Source organism: Tasmannia lanceolata, unplaced genomic scaffold, assembly GCF_043159265.1.
Source record: "Tasmannia lanceolata isolate RefF3 unplaced genomic scaffold, GAP_Taslan_0.1 ptg000026l, whole genome shotgun sequence".
Taxonomy (NCBI): Eukaryota; Viridiplantae; Streptophyta; class Magnoliopsida; order Canellales; family Winteraceae; genus Tasmannia; species Tasmannia lanceolata.
In genome coordinates this window covers 1657344-1670571 of record NW_027518703.1, presented here as the reverse complement: position 1 = coordinate 1670571, position 13228 = coordinate 1657344, and the positions used below count along the sequence as shown (strand labels likewise).

Below are 13228 nucleotides of genomic sequence, written 5' to 3'. Positions count from 1 at the left end.
GTCTTTGTTTGTTCCTTGTTTTTAGCTCATTTAATTCTTGATATATGATGCTAAACCCAATTCTTGTCTACTTATATTTGCACTACCATGATTTGATAAAGAGACTAACTTACCTTGTCTGCCAAAAGCTATTACGATTCTTAAAAGCTCTCAACAGCCAATTAAAAAAGAAAGGACAAGGTGAGTTCATCTCATTATCAAAACATGGTAGTGGAAATATTAGTAGCCTTAAATGAAAACTATGCTATACATGTTTAAGAAAATACAGCCATGAGTCATTAGAGACGTAATGAAGTCGTAGACTTGCTTAAATTAGGGTGGAGTGTTTTTGTTTCCTTATCTTTCAGGTTTTTCTTACCTTCTCGTCCCATCCCTCTCCCACTCTCTCACCATTGGATAAGCTAAAAAAAATTCATGGTAGCTAAACTTGCCCTTAGTTGAAAGACATGCAGGCCCCACAGAGCCACATCCCCTGTTGCAACACCATATAGGTCGGGTCCACCTAAAATGTCCTACGCAAAGAAATAAATTGACCCCATGGAACCATACACGTTACAATATTTCGTTAAAGAATTGTACTAAGAAAATATCCAAATGAGATAATGCATTGTGTGCTAAGATGATACCTAAATGCAAAAACACATAAATTCGTATAGTGATGGAGGTTTCTTACCCATCATATCTCCAGTTGTTGATCAATAGATGACGGCCACAAGATCTAACATCTCTCATCACCTCTCAAACATATGAAAAGATACCATATCTATGATAATCATCAATTTCAATAAATGCCCTTTCGGAATACCTCATATTTTGTACTTGGATTTGGAATTGAGTTTTGACTACAAAATGAATAGATTTGCCACTCGTGTTGAGATAGGCAGAGAGCGAAGGGGGTACTTCCTACTGGAGGAGAGGGTGACGTAAACTGCCACATCTGTGGATTGCCGGTTACTTATTTCCGCAGCATATTTGTAAATCTGTTTTTTTTTCACTGTCAGTTGCTGATTTGGAAATCTAAGCATTTGATCGGGATCCAAATCACAACGCAAAAAGGGCTGCAAATGTGAGAAATCCAAATCCAAATCTTCTCGGCATCCAAACAGGCCTAAAGTTTATTTAAGAGGTCGGCAATTTTGTCGATAGCGGGCACGTATCACACTAAGGCCTTGTTTGTTTAAGATTTATTACGGGCCTAAAGTTTATTTAAGAGGTCGGCACTTTTGTCGATAGCGGGCACATATCACACTAAGGCCTTGTTTGTTTAAGATTATTACAACCGATTGTGAGGGCCAAACCGATTATTGGACTCAAATATAATTTTGAGTACAATAATTGGTTTGAAGCTGACAATCGGTTGTCATAATCTTAAACGAACAGTGTGCCTAAAAAAACCTACAATAAAAGTTATTTTTCCATTCACTCGTCTATCAAAGGCAAAAATGCCGACTGCATATTAACCAGAGTTCAAAAGGAGTTGTCAAGGGGCACTAAATAGCACACATGCTGCGTGGGTTACTGTCTTACTGATAGCAAAAGCAAGGGCTGGGTGGGCCCTTGCTTTCTCATTCTTCTTTGTGGGTCAATACTCCATATAGGTGGCATCACTTACCATATAGGAAGGGGCTTGACTAAAAATATTCTTATTCGCAAATAAGGACTGATTTTTGTGATATCCGAAGAGGCCTTGAATCAAGTGTCTAAAAGCTACAAGTTTCTTTTTCGAATATCAAAGGGTTTTCCTAAGAAATAAAAGGTCCGGGGACCGGGCGGTCCCCGACATACCAAACAAAAAAGACAGAAAGTTAAGAGTTCTAGCCAATGGCTGTTCATTCCTAGGCAGGCCAATCTATGAGCCTCATTATTCGCGGACCCTGACCCATTGAACTATTAATGAGAAAATATACTACTGTATGGTTTGAATACAGGCTAAAGGACCAGCCCTCGAAAAGATAGGTCATGTGTTATGGGAAAACCCCATTGCACCTCAAAAAGCACCAGAACAAAAGCCCAGATTTCCTTGGCCAACCTGCAATGAATGAATTTATGGTTATGGTTAACCGATACACCTACCACCTCCATCTAGAGAGCGCAATGGTCTATAATGATCCGCGTTCTGCTACGTAAATGATCTACAATGAGAATTTAGTTGAGGTAAGCAGTCCAGATGAAAGCGTGGACTCTTGGCGAAGCGGAGATCTACCAAATCCTGGGAGCTGGGGAGAGATCGAGTCGATGGTAGAAAGATCGAACAGAGAAGTCTCCATCTTGGTTCCAAATCCAAATTCTACTATTTCACCCTGACCTCTTGACAAAACTCTCCTCTAAAAGTGTAGCCATTCTCTCAAAACTCTTGATCAAAGAACGCAAGACGAAAGGGAATAGCCCAGTTGATATGACCACGCTCTTTGTCAAAGGAATCCTTAACCATCCTGTCGGACTCCATTGCTAATAGAAATGAATCGAGAAATATGTCTTTCGATGGTAAATATATTTACCGCACCACATATCACATGTCCATAATCTAGCTCGGCTTCCTTTACGCACTCTAAATTGGATATTTGGATCCCCCTACTAAATCCAGGTAGTTCTTTCTTAATGTTTTTCCATACTATGCTATCTGCACTTTTTTTTCTTTTTTTAGAAAGATAACGAAAATTTTATTCCATAATAACACCGCTACAGATGGGGGACAAGAGGTCCCCCCAAAGATACAGAATCCGGTCCTACATACATTGTACCCCCAGCGGGAAAAAAAAAATGTTCTGAAATAGGCATAGGTGTCTCTTCTGAGTAATAGATTTTTTGCATAAAAAAACCTTATAAAGTTAATTGATCTTCGCTTATTCCTCTGTTGATCCTGAGAGAAATGATTTTATTTCTTCTTCTCTAAGCGCTAGCTATCTCATGGAAGTAAGACTGTCCTTGTCTCATTCCCTGAGCCAAATGGCTCCAGATCTCTGCCTCCAAAAAAGTTCTTCCTGCAATACCATCCAGCTGCAATCTTCCTTAGCTTCCTCCTTCAAACGAATTTCCTCTTCCAAGGAGATTAAATATTTTTTTTAATGGTGAGATTAAATATTCTTCCTCCCTACCTAGAGCACTAATGTAGCTGAGCAACTCTTCTTTACTTTACACCCTGTTGGCCTTTTCATCTCGTACCCCACCTTCTGAGCTTCTCTTCAACCCTTTCAGTTTCTGGCCAATTCTTACATCCACTGTGCCCTCATCCCTCGCCTCCTTCCACCAGGAGGCAAGCTTCTCATGCATTTGAGGTTCCTCAACCAGGCCAGCTCAAAGTGGAAAGGAGTTGAGCCCCACGAGGCCATCCTCAGGTCTAGTAGAATGGGGGAACGGTCTGATACTGGGTTGGCTAAAAGGTTCTTTGGCAAGTGTTCAAGAGGATATCCAACTAATTTGGGCTTACTAGAAACTAGTCTAATAAGCCTATGCTCGGGTTTCTAGACCACCTGAATTGGACCCCACAAAAGAGGCTGGTCAACTAGTGTGAATCTTCTAATAAACCCTGAAAAGTCCTTCATACTCGAAAAGACAACCCCCTCCTCCCGTTCCCATCTCTGCGAAGCCCCCTCTGCATTTAGGGCCAAAAAATTGAAACTTGGTTTACACCCGAAACTTCTGATCAAACATCTTTGAATTCCTTTCCTCTTTGTCTCTTGGAGGCAGAAAACCTGAGGTGTATTACTTCGAATCATTTCCTTCACATGGGCTATTTTTTTGCGGGGAAGCCCAGATCCCATACATTCCATCTAAGTATTTTCATTTGATCACTTAAGGATGCAGATTACCGCTTCTATCAATTTGTCCTCCAACTCTAGATCTTTAGATAACTTAGCATCTTTTCAAGGCAGAGCCTTGGTAATTGGTGAGGACCGTAATAGGGTCCATATTCTAATTTTTAAGTTTCCTTTTTGAATTGTGATGCTTCATATTAGTAATTATGCTACAAATCAACATAAGCTTTTCTAGACTGAAATAAGCATTCAACTAGGTTTCAAATCAACTTGGATTGAGACTCTAATAGAGTCTCAGTAGAACTGAATTTCAAGTTTTACCCTGGAGATAATACACCAGAAGGCCCCAAAATAAATTTTATGATCAAATGAGAATAAATGTTGGCTGAGTCAAATGAGGAGAAGAGTACTCACGAAAATCCAAGTGTTACATAAATTAGGCACAAATATAATATCACATATCACAGAATAAAAAACAATGACTACAAAGCTACCTTATGAATTGTAGGTGCCTGATCACTAAAACAACTGCCAAAGCAAATAGCTGTGCCAATATAAATTATCACTAAATAACTTCGAAAGCAACCATTCAAAAAAATTCCAAAGCATAGAACTATGCTAGTATAAACTATTTAAGAATTCAGCATAAAAAAGACAGGAAAAAGTAAATGCACAAACTGCAAAAGATCATAAAAAGGAAACACAGCTAATAATATGTCCAGAAGCTGGTTCAAACCCAGTTTACAATATGGCATATGTCAAACAAAATTGGTAAGATCTACAAAAACAATGAAGTTGACAAAAGATTTGCCAAGTCAGCTCAATTAAGAGCCTGATTGGATTAAGGGGCTTAACTCAGTTTTAACATCTTACAAAACTCGGTAGAAATCCATAAAACCCCAATAATTGGAATTGAATGTTGACGTATAGACCTCAACTAAGATAAAGGCTTACTTTTCCTCAGTGTAATAAAAGATGAAACCAAGACAAAACAATAATCACACAACATACGTTAACAGGAAGCATATTGAACTGCATGAATTATAATAATAAAGCCAAGCAAAGAGCTTAAACAGGATTACCTGAAGTGAAGCAAGGTTGATAACCTAAAGCATAATAAAGTCTGATAGATAGACACAAAGATTCCAAATCACCCCAGGAAGTTCAGTCACCCTCACACAACATACATAAATAGCAAGCATATTCTAACAGTCTTTAGGATAATAAAGCCAAAGTCGAAAACTAAAACAAGATCACCTGAAGTGAAACATAGTTGACTGCCCAAAGCAACATGGACCCCAATAGAAAGCCACAAAGTTCCTAAGCTTTCAAAGGAAGCTCAGTCACCCTACCATTGATGGACAAAGACACCACTACTTCTAAGAGCTTTAAAGAGGTGCAAGCAATCTCCACCTGTTGCAACTCGGACATCATTACTGTTTGGGCAGCGAAGAAAGAGCTCGTCCACAAGACAGATGGCTCCACTCTTGATTAGCCCATGCAGAAGCTTGAATCCCACCCCTCCTACGTTCATCTTCAAAACTGCGAAATCGCCTACCGCCACAGTTTCTTTAAACCAACGAAGAAAATTAAACCTTTCTGAGGGAAAATATGATGACAAACCCATTTCTAGGGTGGAATCAAAATCAACAGTAGCCTGCTTTTCGGATAGTTCAGGATCATAAATAAAGGTAATGCCAGGTATTTTGTTATAGGAAGTTAAGACAGATACATTGTGGTCTATTGCATAAATTTCAAATGTTCGAGATTGCATTGGATAGAAGGGCAGGAACAACTTTGCAATGCTGGAACTATCAAACTCCCCTGCTCCAACATCGATATATACTAACCGTTCTCTATTGGAGATATCCATAAATTTCGGTAGATATGATATGTTATTTTCTGGTTCTATCAGTTTCTCTTCCACAAGAGGCTCCAAATATCCCATAAAAGGCTTATTAGTAGTAACGGAAGGACACTCATTAGGAAGGCGAAAATATTCAAACGAACTGAAATCATCGGATTTTTTCTTGAAGACTACCAAGGCAAAGGAATTGATCCCATGCACGTTAATAATCTCAGAGCTCTTCAAGAATGATGAAATTGTAGTAGTAATCTTAATCAAGCCATCCGGGTTATACCCAGAAACTCCCAAGAGCATTGCCCCGACGCCACCCGGTTGCAAGATGCGTTCAATCTCGAGCACAAGGAGAGCAGGGACCGAAACCCTATAAAGTCCCCTAGAGAAGACGAAATCAAAGGAATCATCAGGGAATTCGAGCTTGTAAACAAACCCTTTCCTGGCCAAAAATGGGTGTCGAATGAGCCCAAAAGCATCAGAAAATCCTAGCTCTCGCAACATTGAAACAGCAGGGCCCATTCCCTCACCGACACAGAGAGCTTTTGCACCATAATTCAACAGTTTCTTATCCATAAGTTCTCTAAACACATCATCCATAAGATTCACATTTTCCTGAGATGGAGACAAACCGGAAGAAGTTTCTAAAAGAGGCAACCCATAAAATGAGAGGGGTTTGAGAAACAACCCAGGAAAGAAGTTGCGTCCAGAAACACAGTCATTAGAATTCCAAGGAAAGATCTCCATAGGATCAATGTGGGAATGAAATTGCAAGAAAGGAAACATTGCCATTGCTGACACAATCATGATCACACGGAGAAGTACACGCCTGACTAAGAATCCACGGAGCATTCGCAATTCAGAATTATAGAAATCCATGACTTTTCTTATAGATCTCACCTCAACACGATTAGGGTTTTCTCGAAATCTCTCAAAAGCGAAAATCAACCTCAAATCCAATGAATTTTCAAATTTTGATAGTAATCTTAGGTCGAATTGATGCGTGGCTTGGACGGAATTGGGATTTTTCGAAATGCTTGCCTTGATTGTGGAAATGTAGCAGATCAAAGGGGATTCTTTCAAAATTGAAAGAAGAGAAATCAAATTAAAAGGGAGTTTGTTGGAATTATTACCAGAGACTAACGAGTGCAGAACCTTGAAGAAGTGTGATTTGCACCCACGAGAAACCCTTGAGATTTTTGAAACCCTAACCAAACCCTCATTCGAACTCTTCTAAGCATTGGCTCGAAAAAGGGTCGTGCCATCTGAGGAGAATGGTATTGTATGTGAGGAATCTCTACATTATTCTTCTTTCTAAGATCTGTCACACATAGAATTAGGGTTAGGGTTTGTGAGGAATAGTGAGTTTTTTTGTCTGGTTCAGTGACTGAAGCTGATGAAAAGAGTGGCTTTGCCGACGTAATCAAAGAGGATCGGACTCCCCTTATCAAAATAGATTGGAGACACGTGGCCCGAACGTGAACGTGATCAAATCCGTTGATCTGAAAGAGGAACATAAGTCTAGCCTTTGATCGGATGTTTCTAAGCCGTTGATCCATCAATCCCACTTATGGGACAGGGTTAGGTTTTTCTTTCTTTTCCCTTGAAAAATATGGAGATTTTATAAATATGGAGAAAAATATGGAGATTTTCCCTTATTTTTCAAAAAGTACTGTACGGACCATTTCATAGGATGATCCAAACCGTCCATGGAACATGACAGAACGTAAATAGATTGTGCCATAAAAATCATTTCCCTCCGATCTATAGAAGTTTCCATAATATGCAGTTCGTGTATAGATCGGAGAGCTAGGAGCCTAGAATAATCCTATGGAAATGATTTTTTGGGCACAACCTATTTACGTTGTGGTCCATCACATGGACGGTTTGGATCGTCCTATTGTGTGGTCCTTACAGTACTTTTTGAAAAATATGGAGATTTTATAAGGGCAAAGCCCATATAGTCCCTTACTTTTTCAAAAAGTACTGTACGGACCACATCATGGGATGATCCAAACCGTCAATGGAACAGAACAGAACGTAAATAAGATTGTGCCATAAAAATCATTTCCATAGGATGATCCTATCCCTCCGATCTATAGAAGTTTCCATAATATGCAGTTCCTTTATAGATCGGAGAGCTAGGATCATCCTATGGAAATGATTTTTTGGGCACAACCTATTTATGTTGTGGTCCATCACATGGACGGTTTGGATCGTCTTATTGTGTGGTCCGTACATTACTTTTTAAAAAATACAGGATTATAAGGGCTTACACCGTATGAAAACTTCCTTATGAGAGATTTTAGTATATTTACATTGGGATTTGCTAGGGCCGAAAGGCATTTCGCAGCTCGCTGCATGAGAGAGGTAACTTTCAACAGATTTTGTCTTATTCTTTTAATTAATCTGAGGTGGCAGCTCTCTCATGCAACAGCCAGCCAAGGAATGCATTTCTACAAGCGTCCCTAGCAAATCCGACACTAATAATTTACCAAAATAATAAATAGGCAAATGCTAGCGTCCATCCCAAAAGGCATTTCGAGGCTGGTGGGTCGCACGTCAGACCAGCCACCTTGTGCATGAGACAAAAGATATTGTCTTCATTCACAAGTGGTCTGACATGCAACAGGCCAGCTGCGAAATGCCTTTTGCGATTAGACCCTAACAAATCCCTAATAAATATAGGCTACAATTATCTGTACATTCTTGTTTTACATCTCCTATTGTTTGCTGAGGTCTTTTTGGGAATCGCCACCCATATCTTTAGGCTCTACTGTTGCAATTACCTTCATCAGTGTTTGGATTGCAAATAAGAAAAATCATCTGATGGAAATTTCTTCTTGGGATTTTCTTGTTCTTTTCACGATTTTGAGGGAAAAAACATTAATTATGGCTAAATTAGAGGTGTATTGTCATAAATTGAAGGTCCATTTAAATAAAAATTGAATAGGATTTGTTCAGTTTATCTTTTTTCGTGTGTGAAAAGTAGAAAATATTAAAAAAATTACCTTCTAGAGTAGTGACGTAAGTAGTCAATATGGATGGGACAACCCTTGGGTTTACTTGGAACTTATCTTGTAGAATAGTGGTAAGTAGTTTTTGGTTGTTAATCTTGTAGAGTAGTAGTAGATGGTGTCATTACCAATATAGAGAGAAGAGAGGGGAGAGAAAAAACATCAGTCGCGTTGTGGTCAAAGTCTAGATGGACTCTGAGATGGCTCCGGAAGAGAAGAAGAGCTACATGTGCACACGAACAAATGGTCAGAAGACCACCCAGAGTTTGAACTCCTAACCAGCAACAGATACGTAAGAGAAAAAGAATATTGGCTGCAGAACATGTACCTTTGAGCCTTTGAATGGTTTATATAAAATGAGAGTTCCGGAGTGAAGAGGAAAGTTATCACTTGAGGGCTCTTTCTTCTTTGGTCAAGGTTCTCTCCCAGATTAGGCAATATTCCTAAGAATCTGGGTTTCATCATTGATTTTAGTAAGATTCCAGGAATTAGGAATTCTATAGATATCTTCTGGCTATTGGCTTTTTCTAGAATAGCAGGTTTCCAAGGTTGCTTGCGGCGTTTTTCATACGAGGTGTTGAGTTACCCTTTTACCCATGGGATGATCGTATTTACGGGTGCCAAGTTACCCTTTTACCCATGGGATGATCATATTTACGGGTGCCACATGTCTACCTCCAATTGGAGGCAGGTTTTTACTCCCATCAATTCCCAAGAAATCCAAGCAAAGAATCACCTTTTATGGTTTTTGTCTTGTATTTTATTAGGAGGAGACAAGGATGGTACATCACCAGACAACCAAGATATATCCCTGGTAGTTTCCTGGGATTTCAATGCTATATTGGCAAGCAAACAAGGAGTTTTGCTGATGTGGTGCCCAAAAGTCAAGCAAAACCCTTGAGCTATCCCGGTTTAGCAAAAAAATCACCTTTTCTGGTTTTTAGCTTGGATTTGATTAGAAGCGGACAAGGATGGTACATCACCAGACAACCAAGAGACAAACTTGGCAGTTTCATGGGATTTCAATGCTATATTGGCAGCCAAACAAGGAGTTTTGCTGATGTGGCACCTAAAAGCCAAGCAAAACCCTTAAGCTAGCCTGGCTTTTGTGCAACATAGTAGCTAGACCTGGCAAAAAGTGGCCCGGACCTCCAGCTTCACCCGGCCCGCCCGTAATTTACGGGTCTGGGTCACTAAATTAGTGACCCGTTGAAATTTGACCCGACCCAGCCCAACCCGTCAAAACTGGGCCGGGCTGGGAAACCCACGGGTGCCTGTAAAAACCCAAATGATCAATATTCTATATGGTGTATGCCCCTATATTTCTGTATTTTTCAGAAAGTATTGTACGGACCACATCATAGGATGATCTAAACCGTCCATGTGATGGAACACAACGTCAATAGGTTGTGCCCCAAAAATTATTTGCATAGGATGATCCTAGCCCTCCGATCTATAGAGGTTTTCATAAATAATAATATGCAATTCCTCCTTTTAGATCAGAGGACTAGGATCATCCTATACATGGAAATGATTTTTTGGGCACAACCTGTTTACGTTATGATTCTCCACATGGACGGTTTGGATCATCCTATAGTGTGGGAAAAAACAGCAAAAAAAAAAAAAAAAAACTAGGTGACCCGTGGGTCTATCCGGCTCATATAGGTGGGGTCTGGGTTCACAAAATAGTAACTCGTAAGATTCCGGGTCATTTGTGACCCGGCCAATATCACCCGGGCCCGTATGGGTTGGGTGAAACCCGGCCCGGCCCACCCGTCTGCCAAGTCTAATAGTAGCACCAGTAACAAAATAAGGGAGTGTCAAATTATCTAACCATGGCGACCCGTCTTTGTTGGGTTTTTTTTTTTGAACGGTTTGTTGTTGTTGTTTTTTTTTTTTTATAGGCAATTAGGGGTTAGGCAGACCCCAAACCAGATATATTAAAGAGAAGAAAGATTACAATTTGAAATATTCAACTCCGGAGGAGTCATCATACAGAATTGAAATAAGCTCCGGGGGGGGGGGGGGGGGGGGGGGCGGGGAGGATTTCATTTGAGGGGATTGGATCTCCTTTACAAGGGCATTGGGTTTGTTGTTGTTTTTTACCACACTCCATAGTTATGAAAATCCAAGGAGGGGTGACCTTGGCAAATGAAAGGGCGAACTTATCATTGCCCTTTATTTATAAGTCGTGAATATTAATTTTTGCCACACTTGTACGCATAAGCTTATATGGTGGTGTCCCAAGTTAGGGAATGTGGAGTAGTGATCAAGAAGATTACATGAAGAAACTTTGCTATCAGATGATAATTAATACGTGCATTTGTGCACCCACATAATCTATTATGTTCACATAAGATGCTTTTACAGTAAGAACAAATGCCTAATCATCAGTTTTTGGATTTCCTCATAAAATCTGATAGGTCCAAGGCATGGATTAGTAACCTAAACTTTTAATTGTTTGACTCTCAACTTTCCGACTTAATAGAGAACTCAGAAAGGGACACATTTTCAAAGGTAGGCAAGCTAGGTTGGACCCAAAACCTCAACCTTGTGACCTTATGTCCTAACTAGATGGTCACACGGCTCAAACCCCGGACATGCTTTTTCAATTTTTGTGTGGTGATTGATTAATTAGCAACTCGTAAAATTGCATTATTTTTTATAATAGGGATTTGCTAGGGACCATCGCAGAACGCATTTCACGTAATGACTGTTGCATGAAAATGCAGCCATGTGGCTCAGATTTTGTCACATGGCTGCACTTGCATGATAGGCTCAGATTTTGTCTCATTCATTTAATTCATGTGAGGTGGCTGCACTCTCATGTAACAGCCATTCTGCGAAATGCCTTCTGCAATGGTCCCTAGCAGATCCCTTTATAATAATAATAAGAAGAATGAAAGTCCATTTATAATAGCAAGGAAAATGTACAAGAATTAATTAATGCACTTTGGTGACATGGATCCAATGGTGGCACCTTTGCTGCTAGTTTTTCCAAGCGCGCCCTTCAGTTTAGCATTCCTCAAACAATAATAATCTATGACACTGTAAGGCCCTGTTTGTTTAAGATTATGACAACCGATTGTGAGTGTGAAGCTGATCATTGGACTCAAAATTACGTTTAAATCCGAGTCCAATAATCAGTTTAACACTCACAATCGGTTGTCATAATCTTAAACGAACAGGGCCTAAGAAGTGTCATCTAGCCTTCCCTTCGTGCACTGGGCCGCCCTTTTTTTTTCCGGTAAGAAGTTAGATTCCAAGCATTAACACCCAGCTAGCTAGCCTTTTCAAACGTCATGTTAGGCCTTCTGTTCAAGTCCAAACCCTATCCAAGAATAATATTGGTATGACTGTTGAGCCTTTACCCTAATTAAGCCTTGTAGACAGTGATGCAAGTAGATAACAAGAGTTCCAATTCATGCCCATAAAATAAAAGGACGTTGGTGTATTATATTTAAGTGGATAGGGGACGTTCCAATGTCCAAAATACAAGAGTTTCATCTTCATCCCCTGTAATAAAAAGATGATGGTATAGTTTACCAAGTGGATAGGAACAGTCCAGTCTCCAAAAATTATATTTTTAATGCAGAAAAAAGCTCATGAAGATTCCCTAAGAAAAGGTAGTCATGAGGAAACAGAAACAAGGGAATAATGGGTGCTTATTATATAAACAAAAAGCTAAGGTGACTATTTGTCTACCTTTATAAAACTCCAAAAGAAACATCAGGTTCCCCACATTGAGAATGTAGTGGCACTACATGCTCAGGTGAGATACGAAAATACAATCCCCTTTTTCATTTTGTAAGCTCTTGGATTGGTGAGTTAGGTAGAGACAGACAAGAACAAGGTAAAAAGTGAAGAAATTTATACCGAAAAAAGAAAGAAAAATGGCCATAACTTGTGTAAGAAAAAAGAAAAAGTACTAGAGGATAAGTTGTGTTTACTTACTCATTGCTGAAACGGCTAAACACATTAAGAAAGTCCTCCCCTTTAAATTATTGGAAATGAGTCAAATGAAGTTATGTGGGATGTACAATTATCAAAGAGTTCCCACGAGATGCAGAGCTTGGGTCCACCATTGTTACATCAGTTTGATCTGGACCTTTCAACCAGTAGGCCCCATTTGGAGATGCCATAATCTGAAATTCGCTCTAATCCTTGAAAAAATATTCCAGTTGGATACCTCTTCCATGAAAATATTCAATGATTTAGCTTCTCTCGGTGAACCGCCAAAGACGCGTTGTTAACCTAGTTCTAGGAACCATCCATTTATGATGGAGCCAACTGCAATGGCTAGACTTGTGGTTGCCCATGGATTTGACTATATGCACATGACATGCATGGGCACTAGAACCACATGTCTCTTTTTTTGTGTGAAAGACCTTGGATTTAGATCATAGGAAATGATATTTTTTATTTTCCTATGTACATTTGGGACTAATAATTAATGCTCCATACATTTATAATCTCTTATATCTTATTGTGGAACCATCGATCATTATTCCTATGTTGATAATCATACTCTCTTATTTATAGTACTTAATACAAAATTTCATTGATATAAGATATAAAAAGTACCCTCTAATGAAATA

General features: G+C 39.4%; 1 protein-coding gene across 1 annotated transcript; it reads right to left on the bottom strand.

The window, feature by feature from the left end:
• Positions 1-5103: 5103 nt before the first annotated feature.
• Positions 5104-6492, bottom strand: LOC143858827 (uncharacterized). The gene has a single exon (XM_077369541.1). The coding sequence runs from the start codon at positions 6490-6492 to the stop codon at positions 5104-5106; it is 1389 nt and encodes a 462-aa protein (XP_077225656.1).
• Between the last annotated feature and the right edge of the window lie 6736 nt (positions 6493-13228).